This window comes from Oncorhynchus mykiss, chromosome 7 (genome assembly GCF_013265735.2).
Source record: "Oncorhynchus mykiss isolate Arlee chromosome 7, USDA_OmykA_1.1, whole genome shotgun sequence".
Taxonomy (NCBI): Eukaryota; Metazoa; Chordata; class Actinopteri; order Salmoniformes; family Salmonidae; genus Oncorhynchus; species Oncorhynchus mykiss.
In genome coordinates this window covers 67,569,982-67,585,830 of record NC_048571.1, presented here as the reverse complement: position 1 = coordinate 67,585,830, position 15,849 = coordinate 67,569,982, and the positions used below count along the sequence as shown (strand labels likewise).

Sequence of the window (15,849 nt, the reverse complement as noted above, 5' to 3'; positions counted from 1 at the left end):
AAGAACGGCCAGACGAGTAGGAACGGGAACGAAAAGAAGGTTCCTAGGACAAGCGCGCGGCGACGGAGTGTGAGTGAGCGCTTGTTTTACCTGCCTCTCAATTCCCCAGACAGTCAACCCGACAACACGCCCCTCAGGGAGAATCCCCTCGGGGTCAGTGGAGGCTACTGAAGAACTGAAGAGACGAGACAAAGCATCAGGCTTGGTGTTCTTAGAGCCCGGACGATAAGAAATCACGAACTCGAAACGAGCGAAAAACAGCGCCCAACGCGCCTGACGCGCATTAAGTCGTTTGGCAGAACGGATGTACTCAAGGTTCCTATGGTCAGTCCAAACGACAAAAGGAACGGTCGCCCCCTCCAACCACTGTCGCCATTCGCCTAGGGCTAACCGGATGGCGAGCAGTTCGCGGTTACCCACATCATAGTTACGTTCCGACGGCGACAGGCGATGAGAAAAATACGCGCATGGGTGGACCTTGTCGTCAGAGAGGGAGCGCTGAGAAAGGATGGCTCCCACGCCCACCTCTGACGCGTCAACCTCGACAACGAACTGTCTAGAGACGTCAGGTGTAACAAGGATAGGAGCGGATGTAAAACGATTCTTGAGGAGATCAAAAGCTCCCTGGGCGGAAACGGACCACTTAAAGCACGTCTTGACAGAAGTAAGGGCTGTGAGAGGAGCTGCCACCTGACCGAAATTACGGATGAAACGACGATAGAAGTTCGCGAAGCCGAGAAAGCGCTGCAGCTCGACGCGTGACTTAGGGACGGGCCAATCAATGACAGCTTGGACCTTAGCGGGATCCATCTTAATGCCTTCAGCGGAAATAACAGAACCGAGAAATGTGACGGAGGAGGCATGAAAAGTGCACTTCTCAGCCTTCACAAAAAGACAATTCTCTAAAAGGCGCTGGAGGACACGTCGAACGTGCTGAACATGAATCTGGAGTGACGGTGAAAAAATCAGGATATCGTCAAGGTAAACGAAAACAAAGATGTTCAGCATGTCTCTCAGGACATCATTGACTAATGCCTGAAAGACAGCTGGAGCGTTAGCGAGGCCGAAAGGAAGAACCCGGTATTCAAAGTGCCCTAACGGAGTGTTAAACGCCGTCTTCCACTCGTCCCCCTCCCTGATGCGCACGAGATGGTAAGCGTTACGAAGGTCCAACTTAGTGAAAAACCTGGCTCCCTGCAGGATCTCGAAGGCTGAAGACATAAGAGGAAGCGGATAACGATTCTTCACTGTTATGTCATTCAGCCCTCGATAATCTATGCAGGGGCGCAGAGACCCGTCCTTCTTCTTGACAAAAAAAAACCCCGCTCCGGCGGGAGAGGAGGAGGGGACTATGGTACCGGCGTCAAGAGCTACAGACAAATAATCTTCGAGAGCCTTACGTTCGGGAGCCGACAGAGAGTATAGTCTACCCCGGGGGGGGGGTGGTTCCCGGAAGGAGATCAATACTACAATCATACGACCGGTGTGGAGGAAGAGAGGTGGCCCTGGACCGACTGAACACCGTGCGCAGATCGTGATATTCCTCCGGCACCCCTGTCAAATCACCAGGCTCCTCCTGTGAAGAAGAGACAGAGGAAACAGGAGGGATAGCAGACATTAAACACTTCACATGACAAGAGACGTTCCAGGAGAGGATAGAATTACTAGACCAATTAATGGAAGGATTATGACAAACTAGCCAGGGATGGCCCAAAACAACAGGTGTAAAAGGTGAACGAAAAATTAAAAAAGAAATGGTTTCACTATGATTACCAGAAACAGTGAGGGTTAAAGGTAGCGTCTCACGCTGAATCCTGGGGAGAGGACTACCATCCAGGGCGAACAAGGCCGTGGGCTCCTTTAACTGTCTGAGAGGAATGTCATGTTCCCGAGCCCAGGTCTCGTCCATAAAACAGCCCTCCGCCCCAGAGTCTATTAAGGCACTGCAGGAAGCTGACGAACCGGTCCAGCGTAGATGGACCGACAAGGTAGTGCAGGATCTTGAAGGAGAGACAGGAGTAGTAGCGCTCACCAGTAGCCCTCCGCTTACTGACGAGCTCTGGCCTTTTACTGGACATGAAGTGACAAAATGACCAGCGGAACCGCAATAGAGACAGAGGCGGTTGGTGATTCTCCGTTCCCTCTCCTTAGTCGAGATGCGGATACCTCCCAGCTGCATGGGCTCAGCACCCGAGCCGGCAGAGGAAGATGGTAGTGATGCGGAGAGGGGGGCGACGGAGAGCGCGAGCTCCTTTCCACGAGCTCGGTGACGAAGATCAACCCGTCGCTCAATGCGAATAGCGAGTTCAATCAAGGAATCCACGCTGGAAGGAACCTCCCGGGAGAGAATCTCATCCTTTACCTCTGCGCGGAGACCCTCCAGAAGACGAGCGAGCAAGGCCGGCTCGTTCCAGCCACTGGAGACAGCAAGAGTGCGAAACTCAATAGAGTAGTCTGTTATGGATCGATTGCCTTGACATAGGGAAGACAGGGCCCTGGAAGCCTCCTCCCCAAAAACAGATCGATCAAAAACCCGTATCATCTCCTCCTTAAAGTCCTGATACTGGTTAGTACACTCAGCCCTTGCCTCCCAGATTGCCGTGCCCCACTCACGAGCCCGTCCAATAAGGAGAGATATGACGTAGGCGACACGAGCAGTGCTCCTGGAGTAAGTGTTGGGCTGGAGAGAAAACACAATATCACACTGGGTGAGGAACGAGCGGCATTCAGTGGGCTCCCCAGAGTAACACGGCGGGTTATTGATTCTGGGCTCCGGAGATTCGAAAGCCCTGGAAGTGGCCGGTGGATCGAGGCGGAGATGGTGAACCTGTTCTGTGAGGTTGGAAACTTGGGTGGCCAGGGTCTCAACGGCATGTCGAGCAGCAGACACTTCCTGCTCGTGTCTGCCTAGCATCGCTCCCTGGATCCCGACGGCTGAGTGGAGAGGATCCGAAGTCGCTGGGTCCATTCTTGGTCGGATTCTTCTGTTACGGTGCGTGAATGAGGACCCAAAAGCGAATTAACTTAGACAGAGCTTCTTTAATTACCAAACATAGGTAGGCTCAGACGGACCGGCAGATTCCGACAGGACAAGACAAGGTTACAGCAAACATGACGACAGTCTGGTTCAGGCATGAAACACAACAAACAAGAATCCGACAAGGACAGGAACAGAAACAGAGAGAGATATAGGGACCTAATCAGAGGGAAAAAGGAAACAGGTGGGAAACGGGGTGAATGGGTAGTTAGAGGAGACAAGGAACAGCTGGGGGAAAGCGGGGGAGAAAAGGTAACCTAACAACGACCAGCAGAGGGAGACAGGGTGAAGGGAAAGGACAGAGACAAGACACAACATGACAAATGGACAACAACACTTAGGCTTCTACTTCCAGGTTATACATACAATATACATTTTATGGACACAGTATATTTTACAATAGTTATCTTTTGTTTGTTTTTAGTCCCATCCTTCAGCTCCACTCAACCCCTCCCACCTATCTCTGAACACCACCCAGTTTTGATTTCTATTGTTGTTCAACTGTTACTTGAAAGCATGGAGGTATGTTATTTAGCTCTAGGCATATCAATTCATAGTATAGTGAGGTGCCATTTTCCTCCCTTTGTAAACCATCACAGAAACTATACTATGAATTTATTTTTCCGGAGTGGCTGCGGGTCCGAATTCAATTGGAAACGTTCTTGTTCAGAGTTCCCCGAGGCAAACAAAGAACTACCTGTGGATTATAGCAACTGGAATCCTATACTTAGACAATATACACATCCTCAACTTCCTATTTCACTGAGAACTGGAGTTGATTTTGGCACACTAAACATTGGTAGGACCATATTTTTTTTAACTCCCAAAGACAAGATTCACAAATTATGAAGGTGATATATACCTTTAAATCACACCTGATATTTTTATGTTTATTTGGATTATATAGCCTAGTTGAGAAACACCTGACATGATATACGCTATAATTTACCTACATGACATACATGCAGTATAAACTAGCAACAAATGTCCTCTGCCAGTTACAGTTGAATCACAGGTCATTCTGTAGTTCCTCAAACAGCCTACTGATTTCACTTCTAATAATGTATTGGAGTACTCTCTGGTAATGGGCTCTATTCTGTGGATTTTCCTAAAAGATAGTGTAAGGCAATTCATCTATAAGACATATGTTTTTAAAACATTGGTTAAGACATGTTGTTATAATACTTGAGGAACATAGTGATTGATTCTCATTTTTCCATATTAGACTGATATTTTGTTGATCCCTAGAGTCCTGCTTATCAGCATTTAGGCAAATTGAAACAATGATGAGGAGGTTAGCCAAAAACATACGTTTAGGCTATGGCCTAGGCCTTATAGACCTAGGCCTCAGTATGGATGAAATATAAAGGCTAAATATATGTCAAATATATAAGCTACAGTGCCAAAAGTTTTCATTCCCCTTGGCGTTTTTCCTATTTTGTTGCATTACAACCTGTAATTTAAATAATTTTTATTTGGATTTCATGTAAATGTACATACACAAAATAGTCCAAATTGGTGAAGTGAAAAAAACTACTTCTTTCAACAACAAAAAGACGGAAAAAAATAAAAGTGGTGCGTGCATGTACAGTGCCTTGCGAAAGTATTAAGAATAATTTTGCACACCCAATCTTTCAGTTTTTGATTTGTTAAAAAAGTTTGAAATATCCAATAAATGTCGTTCCACTTCATGATTGTGTCCCACTTGTTGTTGATTCTTCACAAAAAAATACAGTTTTATATCTTTATGTTTGAAGCCTGAAATGTGGCAAAAGGTCGCAAAGTTCAAGGGGGCCGAATACTTTCGCAAGGCACTGTATATTCACCCCCTTTGCTATGAAGCCACTAAATAAGATCTGGTGCAACCAATTACCTTCAGAAGTCACATAATTAGTTAAATAAAGTCCACCTGTGTGCAATCTAAGTGGTCACATGATCTGAATATATACAGATGAAGTCAGAGGAGGATGTCTTCCCTGTAACGCACAGCATTGAGATTGCCTGCAATGACAACAAGCTTAGTCCGATGATGCTGTGGCACATCGCCCCAGACCATGACGGACCCTCCACCTCCAAATCGATCCTGCTCCAGAGTACAGGCCTCGGTGTAAAGCTCATTCCTTCGATGATAAACACAAATTCGACCATCACACCTTGTGAGACAAAACCGCGAGTCGTCAGTGAAGAGTACTTTTTGCCAGTCCTGTCTGGTCCAGCAACGGTGGGTTTGTGCCCATAGACAACGTTGTTGCTGGTGCTGTCTGGTGAGGACCTGCCTTACAATAGGCCTACAAGCCCTCAGTCCAGTCTCCTTCAGCCTATTTCAGACAGTCAGCACTGATGGAGAGATTGTGCGTTCCTGGTGTAACTCTGGCAGTTGTTGTTGCCATCCTGTACCTGTCCCGCGGGTGTGATGTTCGGGCGTACAGATCCTGTGCATGTGTTGTTACACGTGGTCTGCCACTGTGAGGACGATCAGCTGTCCGTCCTGTCTCCCTGTAGAGCTGTCTTAGGCATCTCACAGTACAGACATTGCAATTTATTGCCCTGGTCACATCTGCAGTCCTCATGCCTCCTTGCAGCATGCCTAAGCATGCACGTTCACACAGATGAGCAGGTACCCTGGGCATCTTTCTTTTGGTGTTTTTCAGAGTCAGGAGAAAGTGAGTCTCCAGCTTCAGTGATTTTTGCAGTTTATTCCAGTCATTGGCAGCAGAGAACTGGAACCAGTCATTGGCAGCAGATAACTGTCCTTAGGCACATAAGCACATGCATTTAGTTTTACTTGCATTTAAGAGCAATTGGAGGCCATGGAAGGAGAGTTGTATGGCATTGAAGCTCATCTGCAGGTTAGTTAACAGTGTCCAAAGAAGGTCCAGCGGTATACAGAATGGTGTCGTCTGCGTAGAGGTTGATCAGAGAATCACCAGCAGCAAGAGTGTCACGAGTCCGACCGAGGGTGGTTTCCCTTCCCGGGCGGTTGGAGCTCGGCGGTCGTCGTCACCGGCCTATTAGCTGCCACTGATTGTCTTTCCTCCCCCTCCTTGTATGTTTATTGGTAGCACCTGTTGGTGAATGATTAGTTTGTCTTTATTAGACAGCCGGCCCGCCTGGTTGTTGTGCGAGATGAATGATTGTAACCTTCGGCTCTAATGTAGAGGAACGTGTTTGTTCCTGGTCGTGAAATTTCAGTTGTACCTTTCTCATTCCCCGTGTTTGGGGGCCGTTATTATTGTGAGCACCCTGTTGGTGCATTGAAAGAGCACAGCCTTGCACTCTCTGTCTCCTGCGTCTGACTCCACACCCACGACACCCGGAGCATTACAGAATCCCGCACCAAAAATTGAATGGAGTCAGCAGGAGCAGCAGCCAACCCTCTCCCATCGATGGAGGAACGGGTTCTCCACCACACCACCGTCCCCCATCGGATCGGATACGCGATGGATCAAGTGATGGAGAGAATGGACCGATGGGAGAGGAGTGCTCTCCTCTCTCCACCTTCGGCATCCCCGGCTCCGGACTCCCCATCTCTGACGCTACCGAGGGCTTATGATGGAGCGGCGGCGGGTTGCCAGGGGTTTTTGCTTCAGCTGGAGCTATACCTGGCCACCGTCAGACCCACTCCCTCGGGAGCGGAGAGGGTGAGTGTCCTCATCTCCTGCCTCACGGGTCGTGCTCTGGAGTGGGCGAACGCAGTCTGGAATGGCCCAGACTCAGCGCGGGAGCACTACCCAGAGTTTTCCCGCCGCTTCCGTGCCGTGTTTGATCACCCTCTAGACGGCCGAGCGGTGGGAAAACGACTATTTCATCTCAGGCAGGAAAGGAGGAGCGCCCAAGATTACGCGCTGGAGTTCCGGACCTTGGCAGCAGGATCTGGGTGGAACGACAGGGTCCTTATTGACCACTACAGGTGTAGTCTCCGAGAGGACGTCCGCCGGGAGTTGCATCCACTTTGTTGAGTGTGCCAGTATCATACACCTGTCAGAACAGGGGTAAAAAAAAAACACGCCTTCTATATGCACTTGAAAAGCAAATGGAGGACTATTTTCCCACGGTTAATTTTCATGCCAGCCAGTAGGCTCCTCTATAGGCCTAGCCTATAGAAAGCTCATGGGATCCTCCTCTTTTCGATAGAGGTCATCAAAACTGTTTTCTCACGAAATTGCATAGCATAGCCTATATAAATGTTGCACTTATTTATTACATGCATCAACCAGCTATGAGGAGCTGGCTTTCGCTGCACAACAGGTAATCAATCGATCCTATTCCACTCAAACTCTGAATGCCAGGGCTCTCATGAAGATTTTGATTAGATTTTCGATTGTATTTGCATTGATGTCAGGGTGATCATTGGTGACTGGCCGTTAGCAAGTTTGGTAGGCTACTAATGACCTTCAGAGGCATCAGAGCACAGTTTTGGAGAAGCCTAGTTACCGTGACCCAATGGTCACGTGGAATTTGACTGCGGTCATGACTCCTGACTGCTGGTGTAGCAGTAATAAGGTCACCATAACAGCCCTAGCTGTGGCCACCTGGCTAGTATCAAGGGCTTTCAACAAAATAGCAACAGACCATAAACTAAGCAACACACACAGAAATGCAATTGCCAAACAACGCTACTGCCACCTTCTGGTTTGGAGTATATTAACAAGGCTGAGTGGCAGATGACTTCAGAGGTCTTTGCTGTGTGAACACAAAATAGATTGACTGCCGACACTTTTCAGAGGTGCTAATTCTGTCGTCAGGCAAAAGTTTGACAATCGTATGGGGGATTCTGAGCTATTAAAGAAGGCATGGGTAAGGCCAAAATGTCACAAATATTCCATCTTCAATTCATTATTTCTCAATTATGCTTTAATATATAATATCAAATATATGTTGACAATCCTTCCACCAAAGGATTACATTTAGTGAAAAAAAATGTTTTATTGTTCTAGTGTCATGAGGAACCACTAGGCTACATGCTATCCTATAATGAGCACATTCAGGTTTCTGATTAAAAATAAATAAAAAGTTTGATATAATTTATTATGAGTATTAATCATAATCCTCTGGCACTATTTCTGCAAGTTTTTCCCATCCATCATAGTCACTGTCTCTTCATATGTTGGAAAGTAAGTTAATCGAGCATGATCATATTCTGTTGCTCTACTAGGACACAATCAACAATTTACTGGACTAGGTAACATCAGGAAAGCCTAATTCTAAGGGCTATACTTGATCTGTTTCATATCCCTCAGGTAAAAGGAGTCAGGGCATTAGTCAGTCAGTCCAATAAAGTGCTTTATTTCCCTTGTCCTGTTTTTGTTTTTGTTCTGCAATGCCTACTGCTGGTTTAGTTTCCTAGGTATCCAGGCTGTATCACAACCGGCGAGTCCCATAGGGCGGCTCACAATTAGCCCATCATTGTCTGGGTTTGGCCGGTGTAGGCCGTCATTGTAAATAAGAATTTGTTCTTAACTGACTTGCCTAGTTAAATAAAGGTTACTAACACTACACCTATACACAAATGGTGACATTGCACATTGCTCACCAGAACTCATTCCAAAAAATGACTTTGATGCTCACATAGTTCTGGGGTGTTCGGTTGTTTTTTTCCCAACACAGCATTTTTTATTTTTTAGTATGTGCAATTGTGAATATATACACTACCGTTCAAAAGTTGAACAATACTTGTTAACTTTTCTATTTATGTTGGTAACCAGTTTATAATAGCAATAAGGCACCTTGTGTAACAGCTCTCGTTGGTAGGAGACCAAGGCGCAGCGTGGTAGGCGTACATCGTAACTTTATTGATGACACCAAACAAAATAACAAAGTAAAAAAAAACGAGAGCACACAGTTCTGTCAGGCTCAGACACTAAACAGAAAACAAGATCCCACAACCTAATGGTGGGAAAAAGGGCTGCCTAAGTATGATCCCCAATCAGAAACAACGATAGACTGATTGGGAACCACACTCGGCCAAAAACAAAGAAATGAAAGACATAGAATTTCCCACCCGAGTCACACCCTGACCTAACCAAACATAGAGAATAATAAGGATCTCTAAGGTCAGGGCGTGACACCTTGGGGGTTTGTCGTATATGGCCAATATGTCACCACGTTCATGGTATATTTGGCCTCTGTACACCTATGTAGATATTCCATAAAATATCAGCCGTTTCCACCTAAAATAGTCATTTACAACATTAACAATGTCAACACTGTATTTCTGATCAATTTGATGTTATTTTAATGGACAAAAAAATTGCTTTTCTTTCAAAAACAAGGAAATGTCTAAGTGACCCCAAACTTTTGAACGGTAGTATATGTATTTATACAAAAGTGTAATTTTAAGGAATTATTGTATTATTGCTGAACTATCATTTTGCTAATCTTCCGGAAAAACAGTACTTGTTCTGAAAATAATATATATTCTCCTCCAAACAGACTCTAGAATTCAATGCCACTATTATCAGAAAGAGAGAGAGAGTGTGTCTGTGTGTGCGTGTGTGGGTGTGGGTGTGTGTGTGTGTGTGTGTGTGTTTGTGTGTGTGTGTGTGTGTGTGTGTGTGTGTGTGTGTTTGTGTGTGTGTGTGTGTGTGTGTGTGTGTGTGTGTGTGTGTGTTGTAACTGCAAGTACGAGGGCGGGTTCATGCAAGGATACCGAGTCATCAGGAAGTGAAACAGAACAGAATGTGCTGCACTAATCTGATTGAAAAACACTGCCCTGAGTGGTCGGGAAAAAAAGTAAGATGTTTTATTTAAGCTAAAAGAGAATTCTGTGTCACAGGCGAAGAAGAGCAACAACAACGAAAACAACAAAACATTTGAACCACAGACACAAGACCTTTTGTTGGATTTTGTTAGCCCATAGTGTGAGAAAAGTTGCCTAGTGCACTCTCACTCAAACATGAACACCGCAACAAAGTAAAAGCTGAGCAACATAATGCTCTTTGTTTGTTAGCGAGGCATGTGTGTTATGCAACCCCATAAATTTAATCTCCTCTCCTAATCCTTTTTAGCTGTGGACTTTTGGCCTCCGGGGGTGAGAGGGGGTGATAGTTGAGGAACATGGAAGTCGTCTGGTTGAACCGCGCTGTGCTCTAATTCATACATTCCGTTAGATATTATCTCAAAGCTTAGAGCTCTGAGCTGGGGGCCAGAGTCAACTACTAAGCCCTGTTTTTTTAATGAATAGGGCAAAGCTAAGCACCATGTTTGTGGTTTAAATAAGTTAGACGGAGGGACCTGGCTGTAGGAGAGGGGGATGAGTGAAAAGAAGAAAGGGAGTATGTTTTATTGGAAGGCAAAGACAGAGGAATGTTTGTAATTAGAGTCTAGGTCAAACAGTCTGAACTTAACCAAAGCCTATAGGCTACAAGTGGTGACGCTTGTTGGGATTCCATGACTCCTGATAGTACCACATGATGAAATCGGGAGGGATACTATGGATCTGTTTCCATCCATATGTTAATATGTCCGTCACAAGTTATATCTAAGACACTGCTGACAAAACTTGGTTGAATGATGCGTCTTGCCATCGAGATTCTGCATTTACAAAATTACACTGATTGGCCCAAGGGGCATCTATAGTAATCAACTTAAATTCCAGACTTTGAACAAGCGTATCTCCTGTCCCGTTTGAGCTACAGTCATTACATGTTGTACATACAGCAAATGGAGTCCCTCATGAGGAACAACTTTCCCATAAGGACCTATAAACTCTGAACATTAGATTTTCTGCAAAGTTGACCTTTAGTCCCCCACCAAACTTTGAACATGCATATATCCTGCCCTGTTTTCCCATATTGACGAATCGTGGATGAATGATGCTTCTTGCCGTCAACATCCGGCATTTATAAAATTATACTAATTGGACCAAGGGTGGAATTATAGTAACAGCAACACTTGATTGTTTGTTTCTCTCTCTCATTAATCCACCCATCATAAATTAGAATAATTGTCACTAATTGGCCCAAGGGGGGGGGGGGGGGGGGGGGGGTGCTCCATCATTCGTGGGGGATGACATGTTTATGGTTGCCTTGTTCTTATTTATAGCCATTATATTGTAAGCTGAGAAAGGCCTTTTGATGTGAGGCTTAGTCCCTCTGAGAAAACATTGCAGTGTTTCCTCTGTAAACATTGAATTGCATTCAGGTGTGAAAGTAGATACAATTTATTGCCAGTATGGTACCCACTATGTGTGCACTCACTTGGTAGTTTATTGGCCATATACCACAAACCCCCAAGGTGCCTTATTGCTATTATAAACTGGTTACCAACATAAATAGAAAAGTTACCAGATATATATTGTCTGATATACACACAGCTGAAATGCTGTTTCAGCCAATCAACATCCAGGACCCAAACTACCCGGTTTATAATTTGCATTATCAAATATAATCTCATATTACTGTGTTAAAATAACTTTTCAGTGAAAATCGCACTTTTAAAAATCTCTATTCTGTTAACTCATACCCAAATAATGCTATTGACTCATCCCATACTCGTATTTGTGGCCAAAGCATAAATTGCAGGACCGAGTTTGGGAAACCCTGTCATAAATGCTGGATAAGCAATACTAATGTATTCTACATAACATACCCTGTAACAGAAGGAAATCAGTCAATTGGGCTGGCGTGGTTACATGTGGTTGTGAGGCCAGTTGGACATATTGCCAAATTCCCTAAAATGACGTTGGAGGTGGCTTATGGTAGAGAAATGAACATTCAATTCTCTGGAAACCACTCTGGTGGACATTCCTGCACTCAGCATGCCAATTGCACGGTCCCTTAAAACTTGAGACATCTGTGGCATTGTGTTGTGTGACAAAATGTAGTTTTTTGGTCCCCAGCACAAGGTGTATCTGTGTTATGATCATGTTGTTTAATCAGCTTCTTGATATGCCACACCTGTCAGGTAGATGGATTACCTTGGTAAATGATAAATGCTTACCAACATGGATGTAAACAAATTTGTGCACAACATTTTAGAGAAATAAGCTTTTTGTGCATATGGAACATTTATGGGATTTTTCATTTCAGCTGATGAAACATGGGACCAACACTTTACATGTCGCGTTACAATTTTTGCTCAGTATACATCATTGGTCTCTCTACACCGCTTTTTATTGAAGAAAAAAAATACTTGTTCATGTAGTCATACCAGAAACGGTATAGCCATACTACTCCACTCCAGTAGACGGCGATAGGCCAGAGGTAGAGCACTTTCTTTACTAACCCCAGCAGATATACTTTTGAGGAAATGGGAAAACTCCATTGTTTACGTTGTGTACGTTGCCCATGCATCGTCAATGGGCTATATTATGTGTAAATATACATAATATGACATTTGAAATGTCTTTATTATTTTGGAACTTCTGTGAGTGTAATGTTTACTGTTAATTTTTATTGTTTATTTCACTGTTGTTTATTACCTACTTCACTTGCTTCGGCAATGTTAACATTTGTTTCCCATGCCAATAAAGCCCTTGAATTGATAGTACATTGTGGGCGACTATGAGGCAAAGAAAGCTCTCCTTCAAGTAGTGAATGGGAGTCAATTGGGCGCTAGCTCGAAAACCCAACATTAGTATGAATTTTGTCAACAAGAAGTACAACATTACACATATTTTCCGACATGTGAGATAATTAACTTGTTCTCTGTACTATCATGTAGCTTTGGAATCGTGACAGTACGTACTTTTGAGGAAAACGGGCAGGTTTCTCGAATCATTCCCTTACATTGAGAAGGGACTGCGTGACGATTAGTTTAGAAACCGCGTGACGCAGCATGACAACGTCAACGCGATTGGTCGACAGTCTCCTGGATGAGGCCTTCTCTATTATTTATGCCACAAACTGGCTAGTAAGATTATTTATTTCCGGTCAACGCCATTTTCGAACGACTTGTGGACTTCTTCTGCTGCTAGCAAAAATTATTCGGAGCTGTAATAGGAGACTTTGGCCAATACATAACTGGTAACATTTCGATTCATGGAACTGGGAATGAAAACAAATCAAGATTTAGTAACATGCACTGTAAAATAGTTTATCTTCAGTTAAATTGAACCGTCAACAAAAGCCAGCTAGCTAGCTTGCTAACACCGATGCGCCTCCACGGCTAATGTGGCTGCTAACTAATGGAAACTAACAATGAACATCATTGACTAACTAGAGTGATACAATTAATAAAGTAGTTTTTGTATTTATTTTTTTACTAACTGTCTGTAATTATTAAATGCATGTAACCATGCACTTTTTTTTTTTTTAGCAAAGTAGCAAGGTCGAAACCTAATGTTAATATTAGCTAACGTTGGCTAAGCACTATAATTTGTCCGGTACCTAGCTAACTAACCAAGACTCCCTCTTTTTTGTTCCAGTTTATTTATTATTTCGTCAGCTCTTCAAAGGAAACCAGGATCCGTCGAGATGGGAGGTAATTAGCGATGCATCCATCTTTTCCATCTTCTCCATCTATGCATCCGTCTTTTCCGGTCTCCTGATCTGAAAATGAAAAGAACTGCTTGGCACTAACAGCGTTGTCACAAATCACGATATATGGATTTCAGAATATATTAATTAATGTAATTGTGCATGACTGGATCTCATCTAGATTATTTAATTTTCCTCTTTAACCTTTAACTCTCAGAACCTGCTCATCTCAGAGATTGTCCTCTGGATTGCAAGGTGTATGTAGGGAACTTGGGCAACAGTGGAAACAAGACTGAGTTGGAGAGGGCGTTTGGGTACTATGGCCCTTTGCGGAGTGTGTGGGTGGCCAGGAACCCCCCAGGCTTTGCCTTTGTCGAGTTTGAAGATCCCAGAGATGCAACCGATGCTGTGAGAGAACTGGATGGACGGTAGGCCTCAAGGGGATATTCACTTGATTATTTGGGTCATAGCTCATGTCATACAAACATTGAAAGAGTATTCCAGTTTAACTTGTGATTCTGCTATTGCTCCATGTGAACAGGACGCTGTGTGGCTGCAGAGTGAGAGTTGAATTGTCCAATGGGGAGAAACGCTCGAGGAGCCGTGGACCTCCTCCCTCCTGGAGCCGTCGCACTGGACGTGAAGACTACAGCAGCAGGCGCCGTGGGAGCCCGCCTGTCAGACGCCGGTATAATACATCACCTCTCACCTACACTTATTCTCACCCACTTTTAACATGTAGTCCTACAAGTGTTTATCACCAACCTTGCCAGTCAACCCCAAGCCCTTCCATCACATCTCCCTCACTTCCAACTGTTCCATATGTACTATAATTTCAATTTAAGCACTTGGACCTAACACACGATCCCGCACTGTAGGTTCGTTAGTGCTGTGATACGTTAGAGTTTTTTTTTTACTATGGACACAATCAGAGCTGAGAAATGTCAATTTACTCATCACAGGGATTGGGTCCCCTTTTAACAGTGACAATTTAGGTGATTTTTTGAAAGGCTTAATTCAGGCATCATTTGTTTAGATCTAGGCAATACATTTTTGAAATTACATTTTAGATAATTGGAACAAATTTCAATAAAGGGGGCATTTGTTTGATCATTTGATTACTATATGGATGTTGGTTTTGTTTCACTTTTCTCAGTTTGATTTTTTTCTATCTATATTAATAAAAATAAACCCCGTTGCAGAGTCATCACCATCCCTCTTCTCACCACCCTCTCAGACAGTCAACTAGTCCTCTTACAGCATCATGTGACCACTGACCAGCGCCAGCACCGTGCCCCACCCAATCAGCTTGGCTGGTGCCGTGTCACATGACCCAGGCATGGCCAGTCATGTTCCAGCCTATTGGTTCCTGAGCATGCAGCTCTCAGCCTCCTCCAACCTTAACCCGATCGGCATCGTCGCAGCCCACCTCACAATTCCGACCAATCAGCGATTTTAACTCCTTTCCCCAATTATCAACACAACTACCTACAAGCAGCACAGCAGCCCTCGGCTAACCCCAAAAACACAGGGAAAATCTACAACTACTGTACCCCCTCCAGCCAACCAACTTCATATCTCCAACACTTGCAACTTGTGGCAAATCCTCTCTGCAAATTCTACCTCCCTCGCCATCAGTCTGGCTTCCTTGCGTCATTTCTATCTTGTGTCCAAACCTGAAAAAAATAGTAAGTTCCTTTTCTCCTGCTTTTTGTAGTGTCATGCTTACCACAGGTTTGGTTTTACAGCTGCTTGATGGTATGAAATTGGCGGTCATGGAAATTGTCATTTGAATTTAGTTTCAAACATCAACTTGTGAGTACAATCATAAGAATCTTGAATCCCCCTCCCATAGATCATACATGAAAAGCTTTTGTCCTTAAACTCAAAAGTTATGTGGTCTTGGAGCTGCCCTGGTTAGCATGAACTGTATGAGGTCCAATATTGGTAATGTGCCCTATGTCCATCTATGCAACAAAACAGTACAGTATGTAGCTTAAGTCTGCATACCTGTACTTAAGAATGTTCTCTCTAATTCATTCTCACTTGGTTTTATAAGAGGTCTCATTTTGACCTCAGTTGGTTGTCCAAGCATTCTGTCCTCTAGCAGGGGTGCAGAGAGGATGTCCTATTCTGATCTGTCTGCAGAAAGAGGAAGGCTGTGTGGTATTGTTAAATGATTGGAATGGTGTTTCTTCAGGGATAAGGAATGCCATATTTGATTGGAGGTGATGCCTTTATGCACTGTATTAAATGTTTTTCCTGCTCCATCCACCTCCAGCTCTCCTAGGAGGAGGAGCTTCAGCCGCAGTCGCAGCAGGTGAGCCTAAGTGCCTCTTTACCCCAGCCTACAACGTAATCAGTGTTGTGGTAACTAACTATAGTTTTCCACAC

General features: G+C 44.3%; 1 protein-coding gene across 3 annotated transcripts in view; it reads left to right on the top strand.

Moving 5' to 3' along the window:
* Window positions 1–15,849, top strand: part of LOC110528326 (serine/arginine-rich splicing factor 3) — a 30,643-nt gene that overhangs the window by 8,758 nt on the left and 6,036 nt on the right. The window contains exons 1-5 of one of the 3 annotated variants that reach the window (XM_021610305.2): window positions 12,852–13,002; window positions 13,404–13,459; window positions 13,673–13,883; window positions 13,997–14,143; window positions 15,737–15,775. In XM_021610305.2, the coding sequence (XP_021465980.1) occupies window positions 13,453–13,459; window positions 13,673–13,883; window positions 13,997–14,143; window positions 15,737–15,775 (404 nt within the window). In that variant the 5' untranslated portion in view covers window positions 12,852–13,002; window positions 13,404–13,452. Of the gene's footprint in view, window positions 1–12,850; window positions 13,003–13,403; window positions 13,460–13,672; window positions 13,884–13,996; window positions 14,144–15,736; window positions 15,776–15,849 lie in introns of those variants that run through there. The other 2 variants (XM_021610307.2, XM_036983905.1) reach the window with 2 other exon arrangements.